The sequence below is a fragment of the Galeopterus variegatus genome, unplaced genomic scaffold (assembly GCF_000696425.1).
Source record: "Galeopterus variegatus unplaced genomic scaffold, G_variegatus-3.0.2 Scaffold2079, whole genome shotgun sequence".
Lineage (NCBI taxonomy): Eukaryota > Metazoa > Chordata > Mammalia > Dermoptera > Cynocephalidae > Galeopterus > Galeopterus variegatus.
Genome location: NW_007728190.1, coordinates 298,004 through 312,658, shown reverse-complemented (window position 1 = coordinate 312,658; position 14,655 = coordinate 298,004). Strand labels below are relative to the sequence as shown.

The 14,655-nt window shown below is 43.5% G+C and overlaps 1 protein-coding gene across 2 annotated transcripts in view; it reads right to left on the bottom strand.

The window, feature by feature from the left end:
* Window positions 1-14,655, bottom strand: part of CD101 (CD101 molecule) — a 35,081-nt gene that overhangs the window by 10,304 nt on the left and 10,122 nt on the right. For both annotated transcript variants that reach the window (XM_008580404.1, XM_008580405.1), the window contains exons 4-8: window positions 13,313-13,699; window positions 9,929-10,312; window positions 8,878-9,282; window positions 5,527-5,937; window positions 1,791-2,186 (exon numbers count right to left, since the gene is read on the bottom strand). In XM_008580404.1, the coding sequence (XP_008578626.1) occupies window positions 1,791-2,186; window positions 5,527-5,937; window positions 8,878-9,282; window positions 9,929-10,312; window positions 13,313-13,699 (1,983 nt within the window). The remainder of the gene's footprint in view (window positions 1-1,790; window positions 2,187-5,526; window positions 5,938-8,877; window positions 9,283-9,928; window positions 10,313-13,312; window positions 13,700-14,655) is intronic.

Here is a 14,655-nt window from a genome sequence, read left to right as displayed (position 1 = left end):
TCCGGTACGGGGGCAACACTGAGGGTTGCGATCCGTTGCCGGACATGGAAAAAGACAAAAAAAAAAAAAAAAAAAAAAGAAACAAGTCAGGTAACTTTGACTTCTACTCTAGAAGCCTTGCTGGGGCTGGGATGGGGCTGTCACTGCTAAGTTCTCACACGTACTTGGCAGCACTCTTTCCCTCCTAAAGAGTGTCACCAAAGCAAGCCAGTGTCTTTGGAATGTGACCTTTATTGATCATTTGGTTTTTTTTGGTTTTTTTTTTTTTTGTCTTTTTTCCTGACCGGCAACGGATCGCAACCCTCAGTGTCGCACCCGTACTGGACCGGGGACCGGCAACGGGATCGCAACCCTCGGTGTTGCTCCCGCACCTCGCTCAGCCAGTGAGCGGCCAGTCTGTATGTGGGATCCGAACCCTCGGCGGGAGCGCCACCGCGCTTCCCAAGCGGCGCACTGTAGCAGTGCGCCACCGGGCTGGCCCCTTTATTAATCATTTGCATGTACCCTTCCTGGTGTAGGGCACCAAGACTACACCTCTACTTCTCCAATGGTCCTTTCCCACAGTAAGTTTAGCTTCTGGTTCACCTCTCACCTTCTCTGTGAACCCCACCAGAAAGAAGAGGCTGAGAGAATGAGCTGGCTGCAACATCTGCTATCTTACTGATCCCCAGTGAAGATTTACTGGTCTAGCTAGTGAAATTTTTGCTTTCATTAAAAATGTTTTGGGCTAGGGCCGAGCCTATGGCGCACTCAGGAGAGTGCGGCGCTGGGAGCCAGCAGCGCTCCCGCCGCGGGTTCGGATCCTATATAGGGATGACTGATGCGCTCACAGCGCTCACTGGCTGAGCGAGGTGCGGCCGGTCTCAAAAAGGACAAAAAAAAAAAAAAAAAAATCTTTTGGGCTGGCCCGTGGCTCACTTGGGAGAGTGCAGTGCTGATAACACCAAGGTCACGGGTTCCGATCCTATGTAGGGATGGCCAGTTAGCTCACTGGCTGAGTGTGGTGTTGACAACACCAAGTCAAGGGTTGAGATCCCCTTACCGGTCATCTTAGAAAAAAAAAATGTTTAATAAATGCCTATTATAGTCCTGGCTGACCACTAGCTGAGTGGGACAACCCTCGCTCACAGAGAAGGGTCACCCTTTGGCCAACAGTCTTCAAGTAGCTGCCCTCCTCCTTGGAGCCTATAACAACTTCTGCAGGGCACCCTTACTTCCCGGATGCCATTCAAGGTACAGTCAAGAGAGGCATACAAATGACCATCATCACCAAAATCTGAGCAGTTTTTTGAGTACAGAGAGACAAGGAGGTTGGCGCCTATTCATTGAGAAAAGTTTTTTGGTTTAGTTTAGTTTTTTTGTTTGTCTGTTTTTCTTTTTTGATTCAGGGAGCATTTAGATGTAGCTGATTTTGATTCAATCAGATCAAAATGTGAAGCCATCATTTCCCTATTCCTCACTTCCACTCCCACTGCAGATCAGCATTCCAAGATGAGAGGGTCAGCCAAGAGGTAAGAATGTCTACCTCACCCATTATTTGGTTACTTAAAGGGACATAATGTTGATGGCTTTTTTTATTCAGTAGGGGAAGAGAGGAATAGGTCAGATGCCCCTGATGTTCAAGTATCTATGTGAAAACCTCATGTACACCTTGTTTGTTCAAATGAGTTACTACCGAGAGAGATAGCAAAGTCATCTTCTTCAGGGAACCCATAGCTGGGAGGGAAAGCATAAGAAGAGAGCTAAATATTCTCCTGACCATGAGCACATGGTAATTAACCCCTAGGTACCTGAAGGCTGCACCGTGAGCACAATACGCTGTGACTCATCTGATGCTTGGTTGACCCACTTGCTTGAGTGTCCGTGCAGCTGCCACTCAGCCACCCTGCACCAGTATATTCCAGCATCCTCCATCTCCACCTGGTGAAGCTTCAGGACAAAGTCCGTAGGGGATGAACGGTAGCAGTGCAGGGGCCTCCTGAGCCCCTCTGCACCATACTCCAGCAGGCCATCATGCTGCAGGTGCACCAGCATTTCACTTCTAGAGTTTTCTCTGTTCCTATACCACGTCACAGAGTACAGGGAGGCTGAGTTGCCTGAACTCTCCAGGCTGCAGCGGATGGCCACATCTCTGTGCTCGGTAGCATTTTCTGTCTGGTACACTTTGGAGATGTGTATCTTACTTCCTAGAAAATTAAATGGCAGCAAGTTAGAGGAGAATGCAGACCTTCAGATTGGACACCTGCTCTGAAAAATCTACTTTTCTTTTCTTTTCTTTTTTTAAAGATGACCGGTAAGGGGATCTTAACCCTGGACTTAGTGTTGTCAGCACCATGCTCACCCAGTGAGCTAACCGGCCATCCCTCTATGGGATCTGAACCCATGGCCTTGGTGTTATCAGCACCGCACGCTCCCAAGTGAGCCACGGGCTGGCCCTGAAAAATCTACTTTTCACTGAGGAGATCCCATCTTGTATTCTGTAGGCATCAGTCCCTTCACCTTTAACACTTTTCCTTGATTCCTATGCTTCTTTCACATTTGCCAGAACATTGTCTGCTATGAATCAAACCAGCCACTTCCCTCTATTAACCCTACCTCTTACCTGCTGGGCCCTGTCACTGAAAACCACCCAGCTTTCGTGGGGCCCTCTGCCATGTTGCTTCTACTTCTCCTTGGTTCACTTCCTCGTGTACTTCCCAGAGTGGCTATTCAAAACTTTCAGCACCCCCCTCAGGTCTTGTATCCCACCACTACCCCTCATTCTTAGCAAATTCCACCCAGATATTACCTAGGGTGTAGACACGGAGAGAATGAGGACGCTATCTGAGAGACTGAATATTTTGATTCAAGTGTTAGAATACTACCCAAGGGAATTATTTAATTTATTGGATTAGATTAAGTTTTAAATAGATTTTGACATTTATTTTTTCTTCTCCCTGCTAACCAGCAGGTGAAGACTTGGAATGGCAGCCAGAATAGTTACAAACAAAATAAAGAAATTGTAGTGTGCATTAGATTTTCAGCTCCGCTATAAATGCATTTATTAATCTTTCTTTTTTCCCTGCTGTACTAATGTATTCTTTAAAAAAGAAAGATTTGATTTTAATACTACTTAACAATGTGTTAAAAAAAAAAAGTAGCCAGGCAGGCCTCTGTGTTAATACAGTTGTACATTCTAATTAACCTATCTTTTTTTTTTTTGTCTTTTATCTTTTTCCGTGTCCGGCAACGGATGGCAACCCTCAGTGTTGCCCCCGTACCGGACCGGGGACCGGCAACGGGATTGCAACCCTCAGTGCTGCTCCCACGCCTCGCTCAGCCAGTGAGCGGGAACCAGTCTGTACGTGGGATCCGAACCCTCGGGCGGGAGCGCCGCCGCGCTTCCCAAGCGGCGCACTATCCAGTGCGCCACCGGGCCGGCCCTAATTAACCTATCTTTAAAAGAATAACTTTGTCTGATCTTGAACTCTTTTTTACTTACCATCTTTACTCTCTTCTTCATGGAGAAACATGTGAAATACTAGTTTATAGGATACTGTTGATGTTTCCTTGCCTCAAATTACTCCCTACTTTACTGCAATCTGGCTTCCAATCCCAACACAATACTTGGTCAGGGCCCCATTTCCAAGCCCAAGGGACCCTCCAGTGTCTCTCTCTCTCTCTCTCTCTCTCTCTCTCTCTCTCTTGTCCTCTTTGTGATTTTTCCACTCAATCTATTTTCTTCTTGAAATTCTCTCCTCTTTTGACCTCAGAGAAAATTTCCTTCCAACAGTTCTGACCAGTCCTTCTCAGCATCTTCCTGGGACTTCTTTCTTAACGGATTCCCTAACCTAGAGTGCACAACTGGCCACCCATAATCACACGTAGCCCACAGATAGGTTTTGTTTGACACCCCTGGCATTTTAAAAGACTTCTAATTAGTTGCAAACTTTCTCAAATTGGGAGATGTCACCAAAAAAGATTTTAGGCATCTCTTGACATACAAAAATATCTGACAACACTGAGCCCACATTCCTACACGGGAAGTACTGGCTTGAGCTAAGAAGTGGCATATTCCTTAAAAGGGGCATATGGATACTGTTAAGATTTTAGCTTGGGGGCCGGCCCAGTGGCGCACTGCTACAGTGCGCTGCTTGGGAGCGCGGCAGCGCTCCCGCCGAGGGTTCAGATCCCACATACAGACCGGCCGCTCACTGGCTGAGCAAGGTGTGGGCGCAACACTGAGGGTTGCGATCCCGTTGCCGGTCCCGGTCCGGTACGGGCGCGACACTGAGGGTTGCGATCTGTCGCCGGTCACGAAAAAAGACAAAAAGGAAAAAAAAAAAAAAAAAAAGATTTTGGCTTGGACAACTGGGAGGCAGGGGTGCCAGTCACACAGATGGGGAATGCAGAAGTATGAATGAGTCTTGTGGGATGGCAGAGATGATAAATGCAATCTGGGGCATGCTGAGTGTGAGGCTCTCTGGGGATTCAAGTAGAAATGTACAGCAGGCAATTGGGTATAAAGGCCTGGAGCTCAGGAGATTGGGGCTAAGCATCACAGAATAAGAAGAAAAATGGGCCCAGGATCTATCCCTGAGGAAGACATACAGTTAGCAGGGAGAGGGGACTGAAGAACAGGGAGAAGGGGAGTAGAGGGGCAAGGGCAGATCCTCGTGCTAAGCTACTATTTTGCCCCTACTGCCCCATCAGGCTGTGAGCTCCTAAAGGGCAAGAGCTGTGCCTCATTTATCTTTGTATTCTCACTGCCTAATACACAGTAATGTTCAGTTATAATCTTATTTTTTTATGTTACCTTAAAAATATATTCTAAGCACCCAATTAGATCCACTAATTTGCATTGTGCTGCTGGATCTTGGGCAGTTCAAACCTTAGCTGTGACATTCATTGAATTTTAATCAACATTGGAGGTGACCTAACCAATGCCATGAGACCTAATCATCCTCGCCCACATTTACACAGCAGCACTCAGACCAGCGTGAGTGGGTGGAACTTCCAGTACATTTTTAAAGATCTCCTGAGGAAGAGGAGATTCCCTCTGTAAGCCATTCCAACAGTTAACTACTCTTATCTGCCTTATGTTTAGGCAGCTAAATGTTGAGAAGCAATTTCTCCACACATCCCCATAGAGCTGTACACTTTCTGTTCACAGTGGGAGAAATATGCTTGGTATTACTCTTTCTCTGCCAAATTACAGTAGAGCCCCACTAGAATGACACAGCTTGTTATTAGGGAGATCTGGAGATACGGTACCCTGGGTAGCAGCGTAGACCAGGCTGCTGGGCTGATAAGCAAACCAGTCAAAAGGATCTTGTTCCCACCCAAGCTCCTCGAAACCTCAGGTTGATTCAACTTAAGTGACCCCCTCTCCTCTGGTGGGCTACGAGGTCCTGCAGTCATTGTAGGTGGATACTACTCCTATGAGTCTAGGTCCTATTTTTCACTTCCATATAATCACCCCATAGAACAGCTGCCTGAGAGAAAATCCTACAGAAAGACATGTGAGAATACACCTGCAAGGCTCACCTGTGGGCTTGAGTTTCAATTCTGTCAGTCCTGACTTCTCTCCTCCAAGCTTACGCCAAGTGCCATTTGTAGACAAGAGCCATTCCTCCACAGCACAGCGATATTTGCCCTGATCACGGTCTTCCACATTCAGAATGTGCAGCTGAAACAAGTATTGGGAAACTTTCTCGATGTGAAATTTTTGTTTTCTCTGTGGGGTGTGAAATTCGTCTCCATATTTTACAACACTGTTTTGGTCCATTTCCAGGATCTTCAGCCAGGATGAATTAATGTAAATAGGAGAAAAGTACCAAATAATGGCTAACTGAAGGTTTCCAAAGGACCGGGACAAGATGTTACATTCTATGTCTGTGTTGGAGTTGACAGAGACTTCTTGGACTTGACTGCTTGAATCCACTCTTAGCTTGCTCTCTAAATTAAAAGATGGAAAGAGTTAATTTGCTAGAAAATAGACTTTTAAGGTAGAAGGGCTGTTAGAGGTCAACGAGGGCAACACCTCCGACAGCCATCCTATGTGTGAATTCCCTCTACAGCAGCCCCACTAACTGTTCATTCCGCCTCTGAACAACTCACAACGTGACAGAGCAGCCCACTCCATGCTTGCACAGCTTGGCCACTAGAGAATTCTTTCTGATACCAAGTTGAACCTTATCTCTTCATAACTTCTAGCCACTGGGCCTAGTTCTATCCTGGCTGGAAGGGGAATGGCAGAGGAGGTGTCATACAGAAAAGCCCAGTCTCTTTTACACATGGAACTGCTCCAGTATTCAAGCACAGACATGTCTTCTATAGTATCTCATGCATAAACTAAAAGAAAGTGGCCCTATTCATATTTTGTTTGTGTGTTCACTAACTACCCAGAGTACTCGTGGATTCCCTATTTGCCAAATTCTAGTTATATTTGCCTTCATACATGGGTAAAGAAAAGGAAGTTGTACCTGGGCTAGTAAAATTACACGTCTCCTTGCAGCCACTCAGCTGTGGGAACATCTTACAGATACGGAGTCAACCATGCTTTAACTCCACAGCTTTTCTGCTTTGTCAGAAAGATGGATTACAAACCTTGCTCCCAAATCTTATTCCAACTTCTTATTAACATCACTGATTCTACTTTTGTAACTGCTTATTGATGTTGCCAGGAGGTCCCTTTACTCTTCCTTTAACAAACACTGATTAAGCACATATGATATTATGTGCCACACTATTGTAGGCTCGGCAGATACCTCCCCGTGGTGGCTCACAGTCTACAGGGAGAGACAAGGACAGTGACAGAGACTTAAAGATTATAGCATTGTGTCACCATAAGGGACAGTGGTATGCAGAACTGGTTATCAGAGCACACAGAAGGACTACCTAATCCAAATATAGGAGTAAGGGAGGCTTACTCCTCCTGGAGGAGGTTATCTTTGAGTTAAGTCATAAGGGTTTATAGGAATTATTTTGATGAAGAAGGGGCTAAGGAATTCCACACAAAAGAAGCAACTTGAACAAAGACTTTGAAAGTGAAAGAGAACATGGAGCCTCAAGGAACTGCATAATTCAGTGTGGCTGGAGCTCAAATTCAAGATGGAAAGTGGAAAGAGAGGTCACTAGAAAGACATAAATGTACCAGATTATAAAGGACTTTGCATATCCTGCTATGAGAGTTTGCACATGAAATGGACTTGCAGGAGCTGTGGATGATTCAGGTCTCCAGCTCGGATCACTGGCGGGTTGTAGGGACACGGGGAATGATGTAGAAGGAGCAGCTTCGGAGTGATAATAATGGTGGGTTTACGTTTTGACATAGTGAATGTAGACACATCTTGGAGGCAATTGGAAGATCAAAAGAGAAATCTTTCAGGATAATGGATTTGGGAATTGTCAGCATATAGGTTTTACTCATGGGTAGTGGTGAGTCCACCTCAGGAGAGTGTGTATAATGAGAAGAAAGCAAGCCAAGGACAAAATCCAAAGGAACAGTTTTCTTTAAAGAATCAGCGGATGAGAAGAATTCTGCAAAAGGGAATAAGAAGGAGCAGTCAGTGTTAGAAAGGAAACCAAGAAAATCTTGTATCATGGGGCAAAGAAAAGAAAAAGTTTCAAGAAAAAAGGATTGGGCCAGCAATTTCAAATACCACAGAAAGGACAAGCAAATTAAGGCATGAATTAATAAACAAGGAGATCATTACCACCGACAGAAATATTGCTCAGCAGCAGAGAGTAAGGATGGCTGCCGTGTCTGAGCCCTGCTTGGCACTGTACTAGGCATGTTATATATGTCACCACATTTAAACTGCACATCAGCAGTTTACAGATGAGGTAATTAAGGCTTCGGCAGATCAAGTGACTTGTCCAAAGCCACGTGGGTATCTAGTGCTTGTCACATCTAAATGACTTCACAGTCTCTCAATCACTCTGTCCTAAGATAATGCAAGTTATGAGAGAGAAGATACGTGACACAGCTAAACTTTGCCTAGGTTGTGTCTTACCTTTAACCTCTATGCTCTACTGCCATTGACGAGGTAGATTATATTTGACCATAATCATAAATTCTCTGACTCTTATACATTAACACATTAATTTGTGGTAATGGGTATACAGCCAGTATGAATCTGGCCCCCACCACATGGGCATGAGGGGTGACAATCAGCTTTGTATCTCATGAATATTCATAACCAATAAAAAAATAATTAGATAAGTGTATTCTAATGGAATTTACATTATCCCTACCACTGGGGGAGACATTCCAAACATTTGATAACTGGTAAGGCATGGGCAGTGGCCAATCCAAAAGACTGCCTCTCCACTGCAGCCGGGTCTTAGAGGGCCCCTGCTGTGCCTCGTGGTACCCTGTAGTCACTGGGTGGGGTAACTTATAGGAAGATGGGGAAGGGCACGGAGCAGTGGTTATTAGCCAGCATGGATAGATAAGTGTATTCTAATGGAATTTACATTATCCCTACCACTGGGGGAGACATTCCAAACATTTGATAACTGGTAAGGCATGGGCAGTGGCCAATCCAAAAGACTGCCTCTCCACTGCAGCCGGGTCTTAGAGGGCCCCTGCTGTGCCTCGTGGTACCCTGTAGTCACTGGGTGGGGTAACTTATAGGAAGATGGGGAAGGGCACGGAGCAGTGGTTATTAGCCAGCATGGAAGTATTTCAATATTTTAACAGCCAGTGTGGGCATTCTGTGCCTAGTAACTTAATGTTAGCCTGGATGGATATCACTCATCATATGGCACTTGCTTAAATGGTACAAACAAGGGGAAAAAGCATTTTATCTTGTATTTCTATAATGTACCCAAAATGGTAGAAATCCCTCTTCCCCCTTTTTAAAGCAGGGATTAATTTCAAGCGACACTCACCTGGTAAAGTGACGGCTATCCTCAGTGGGTGAGAGACGGCGGAAGCCCTCGAAGGGCTGTTCGTGTGTAGGGAATTTCTGCCATAAACTTCCACTTTACACTGATACATTCCTGTCTCTTCCTCAGCGGCATCATGGATTAGGAGTTGAGAACGAAATGAAGACCGTGAAACCTTTGTCTTCTTTTGGAAATGGGATAGGAAATCCCCCCATTCAATAGTGCCATCATGGGTGATTCGAATAAGCTGATGAAAGACTTGAGATCCAACTGGCTGGAACTGCCATGTCACAGTGAGTGGTACCTTGAGGTCAGAGTAGTTGGCCACTACTATGCAGGAAAGGTCAAAGGTATTGGTTAACCTTACTTGTGGTTGACGGCTCATCAGTCTAACTTGTAAACTTGACTCTGCAGACAGAAAAATGAAACACAATTTCTAATGTGATTACCAAATCAAAGTACAGTGCTGTAAAGTTTTTCTAGTTGCCACCTCTTCACATTGGACCATGCATTTATGCATCTGGAATTCATATATTTTGGTGTATAAGCTGACTCATGGTACAGTCTGTCCTAAATTCTGACCTCAATTTTGCAAAGTTGACCCTTTTCTAAGACTGTTTTCAGCAGAGACAACAAACAGGCAGTGTTTCTCCAGGCTCCTGCTTAGACAGCTGCTGCTGAGTGGGTGGAGCATCACCCAGCCCCCATGGTCTGGCCTCCTTCCCTTACCCCCACTCACAGGTTCAGTATCAGAACCCTTTTGCACATGCTAGAAGAGATTCTGAAATCCCAAGACCACAGCTGCCAAAAGCCAGAATGTATAAGATCCAGCTACGTTCTTCTGTAAGTTGACTCCAATGCAAAGGATTTTGTTTTAACCTCGAACAACAACTTACAAGTTGTACTCTAAAGATGATCTTTATCAAGATGGATAAACTTTAAGGATTAGTTGACAGACACAGTAGCCAGAGACTACGATCTGTGTACACATATCATAACTGGGGGATGAAGTGACTGATATGCAAGATCAGGAAAGGATTTCTTTGACACTCACCCAGAGATTTTACAGTAACTGAAATCTTCTGAGTCCAGCTCAGATCTCTGGCCTGGTTCTGGGTCCTCTCAGACACTCTGCACTCGTACATGCCACTGTCTGTGATGGTGGTGGAGGTGATCTCCAGCTGGAAGGTGGCCCAGTTCACTTTCCCCAACCTTATGTTGCCATGGTAACTGGGTGCCCCATAGGAGGCACCCAGTTGCACAATACCATCCTGCCCAATGGCAGCCACCAACTCTGGCTGTGTCTGGTCCTGTGGGATGTGCCACCAGATCACAGACAGAGGACTTTCAGCTCCGCCCGCCTTGCAGAGAAGAGTGAGCTCCTCTCCTTCCCATACAGCTTGCTGCTTGTTCTTGGTAGACAAGACCACACTTCTTGCTGTAAATTATAGATTTCAGAAGAAAAAAGTGTTCCAAGTAAATGAAGAATTTTCTAAAATACAGTGAAATCTCATTAGTTAGGACTTGACTAGTTTGTGACAAATCAGACCAGGCTGTTTCCTCCTTGCACCACTCCCAGAAAAAAGATTTACTAACCACTTAAATAGTGGAAACAAGACAGCAGACAATATCAGGAAAACCTATTTACACTTAAACAATTTATAATTTGCATTATTTTTCTTTTTATCAGTTTATTAAATCAGCCCTTCCTTAAGAAAAGCTAGTTGGGCAAACATCTGGTAATATTTTGTTAGATTAATTAAGGTGGGTGTATGAACCTGAAAGTAATGAAGTTGTGTTTATTTAAAGTTGTAGTTTTTTAGAATTCAGTTCTTCAGAGTTCAAAATGACTTTGCTCTTCCTACTTATCTTTCCCTAATCAATCCTAATTAATTTAGTATATGTTTTGAGCAGAGAAGGAACATTGCTAATTAGCTCTCTGCTCACAATACCACCATAAAAAAACAATTACTTGTGGTGAAAATACATGCATATATACATGTATATCATATATATATATACACATATACATGTTGTGTAAAGGGAGAACCTTCTTATGTCTGAACTATACTGTAAAACTACAAATGTAAGTCTGACTCCCAGATGTGAAATTCAAGATGTGTAGAAATGCAGGCATTCATTCAACAAACACTGATGGTGCAAGGTCTTGTTCTGGTTTTTTGTGGGTAGTGCAGAGATACATCAGGAGCTTATGCATCCTAGGCAGCCCAGCACTGTGTTTAAAGTCAGGCCCTGGGAGACAGAATAATCCTGGGCAATGTACTTGACCCCTTTAAACTTCAGCTTTCTTCCCTGTAAAATAGAGTATAATAAATGCACTCAACTTATTGCATTGTTGAGACGACTGAACAACTGGCACATACAAAAGACAGCCTGGCTGGCTAGCGAAAGTACTTAGTAAAGGTTAGCTATTAGCATCAGTGTTTGATGACAGGCTTTGTTGAAAGGAGAGGTAATTCAAAGCAAAAGAGAAAAACAAAATAGAACTGGCATAGAAATCTAAATAGGATCTAAATGAATTTGCAAATTGCTCTTTCCTGCTAAGGACTGAGTTGAGTCATTGACTGTTTTATGTACACATATACCTATGTTATAAAGGCAGAACGAAGGTTAATGTCCATAAGTAGGTTTAAAAAAAATTAGCAAACCTGCTTCCAAATCTTTGGTATTAGAGGCATTAGTATACTAAAAATTTTTTCAAGTTAAAAATAGACTCATAACTGAAGTTTAGACATTAAAGGGGAAATTATTACTCATAATCTCTCCACTTTAATATAACCATTATGATTAGTTTCAACTAACGTTATTTAAAAAAAAAAAGATATTTCCTTATCATTGTGGTCATTACTACCTTGTGGTAAGAAGTAATAAACTTCCTGAGAGTGTGTAAATTACACATTCACAGTGGTGATGGGTGCTCCCTTCTATTTAAAATACTCATAGGATAGTAAATCTCTGCTCATACTTCAAGTAATGGTTTGACTTGCAAATTAGATTAATAAATTTTTAAACAACTTTTCTTGTTTCTACATATTTGGTCCAATCTGGACTCCAGCCTATGCAAAGAACTATTTTTAGCTTTGGAAGATGACCCCACCCTTAAAATGATGAGATGTGTTCCACGAAGCACACTTTTGGATCTCTCTGAAACAAATTCCCATGTACTGGGTTTAAGAAAGGTTGCAGGCATGTTCCAAGGGAAGTTGAGATGCATGAAGCAGAGATTTAGTTCTGTGTAAATACGTAAACCTGCTTACATCGTTTTTCCTGAATCCTAAAAAGTTAGAGCAAATGTTTAGTATGAAAATTAACACTCTTCCTGGCCCAAGTTTGTGCATCTACATTCCTAGCAAATGAGGTAATGGAGAAGACCATGAAAGGGAAATGTATCTATCTTCGGAGATGCCTCTAATGATCAAGTGCAAAAAGGATGTCTTTATTTTCGGTTCAGTTTTTTAAAATTAAAAAACATTTTTTTTTCATTTTTGCTTTTGGGCAATTAGTCTTTCGAGACATTGACTTTAACTTCTAGCTGAGAGAATACCGATACTAGGTGTGGATTTGTCTGTTTTCTCTCCACACAAAAAACACTGATGATTCAAACGTGTTCACAGTGAGCTGAGTGGCTTCCTCGGTTTGGTGCACACAGACACTCAGAACCACAGGGACGGGCGTCTCACCACATCACAGCACAGTGCAGAGAAAGGCGTCTGCCTGCTCTCATTTGCCTCTTCACTTCTCACTGTGGGTCAGAATTTTGACTAAGAATCATTCCCCAAATTATGTTAACATAATAGGTGATAAACAGAGGGCAATTGAAAGATGCCAGCCCCATCCTGAGGTGGAGTAACACGGGTGTTTATTCCCCAGAAAAGAGGACAAAGTGTAGCTCTTTACTCTTTTTATTATTATTTTATTTATTTATTTATTTATTGCTCTTTACTCTTAATCTACTCCTCTCTCTCTCTCTCTCTCTCTCTCTCTCTCTCTCACACACACACACACACACACACACACACGAAGACAGCGGGCCTCATTAATACAAGTGTTCTCTGCTTAAAGAAAAACCCAATATATAAAAATTGGAACAAAAAATAAATAGAATCAAAGAATCTGAAGCAGCAAGAAGGGACTCAAGATCGATGTAATTGTGTGCCATCATTTTACAGATGAGAAAGCTGAGATTTAAAGAAGTGAAGTGGTGTGTCTATGGTCACAGCCCACTTAATGGCTCAGGAATAGAACTCAAGTCTCCAGCTAGTTGGGGTGCTTTGCTTTACTCCATGTCACTTCCCACATGACCTGGTTGACACATGACTTCAGTAAGACCTCCACCGTGTCCATGAAGGTAGTCTCTACTGACAAAGGAGAGGATCTGGAAGCAGCCCAATCCACGTGTGGCCGCAGCTTCACATACCTGCTGGCTTCTTTAGGTGCACATGGCTGTCTGGTGACTGCCTTCTTTGAAGCACCTGCCAGGAGCCTGTCTGAGTTCGCACCACCTCTGCCACTGCACATCTGTAGGTGCCTGTGTCCTCTGGGCCCACTGCAAAGATCTTGAGAGAGAAAGCCTTGGGGCCTAACCTTGAAACCTGGAGCTGTCCTTGACTTGCCCTCTCTTTGTAGTCTTTCTTCAGGTCCTGGACTCCACCAGCATCCATGTGGGCAATTTCAATCCCATTGAAGAACCAGGAGCCCTGAAGCTGTGGGTCCCGGCCACTGCCCACAACCAGGCAAATCAGTTCTAAGGGTTTCCCTTCAGCAAATGTGCTCTCAGCTGTAATGTTGACGTGAAAATCTCTCACTGGGAAATAAAAGCAAGGCAGGTATTTAGAGAGCCCACTACACCCGTCCTCTCCTTACCAGAGAGAGATGATACCCCTGTGAGGGTACCACAGAGACGGTATTTTATGTGAGAGTTTAGTTCCACAGTGGCAGGTAAACAAAAACAAACAAACAAACAAATCTCCCACTACACCCGTCCTCTCCTTACCAGAGAGAGATGATACCCCTGTGAGGGTACCACAGAGACGGCATTTTATGTGAGAGTTTAGTTCCACAGTGGCAGGTAAACAAAAACAAACAAACAAACAAATCTCTAGAGTAAAAAATGCTCGTGACTATTATTTAAATCACCCAAAAGGACAGCATATATGGTTTTCTGAATGCAATCCTAGTAAGCAAGATGTACGCACAAATGTATAAATAGTACAGTTATGTATGATTTTTAATTAAAAAATAAAATATTTTATACTATGACAAATTGCAGTAAATTGTGATTTCTTATTGTCTTTTTCTGGCTGAGAATATCCAGTGGTATTTTCCTAAGTAAAAAGCACATGTGATGTGGCTCCATAGGACTCACTGAGTGTAACTTAAATACTTGAGGCCAAAAGGACAACTTTTAATAGAACAGAATAACACTCTTCTTAAAAAAGAAAGAAAACTTCAATGATCCAGTATTGGATCATCACTTTTAGCAATGAATATATATGGTGATCGTAACCCCCTCCTATTGGCCCAAAGCCTATGTACAGAGACCAGGAATCAAAGACAAGGCCATTCTGCTTACTTTGACAAAAACACCAGTGGATCATGAAGAATGACACCCTTCTAAATTGGAAAAGGGGTGCTAGGAAATTTCAGCACTGGCACAGACAAGACTTCATGTTGGAACCTGAGCTACTCTGAGGCCCAGGTGTCTGTGGCGAGTGGGCTCTAGCAAGAGACAGCCTACCTGTGGATGCCAGCCCCACCTCA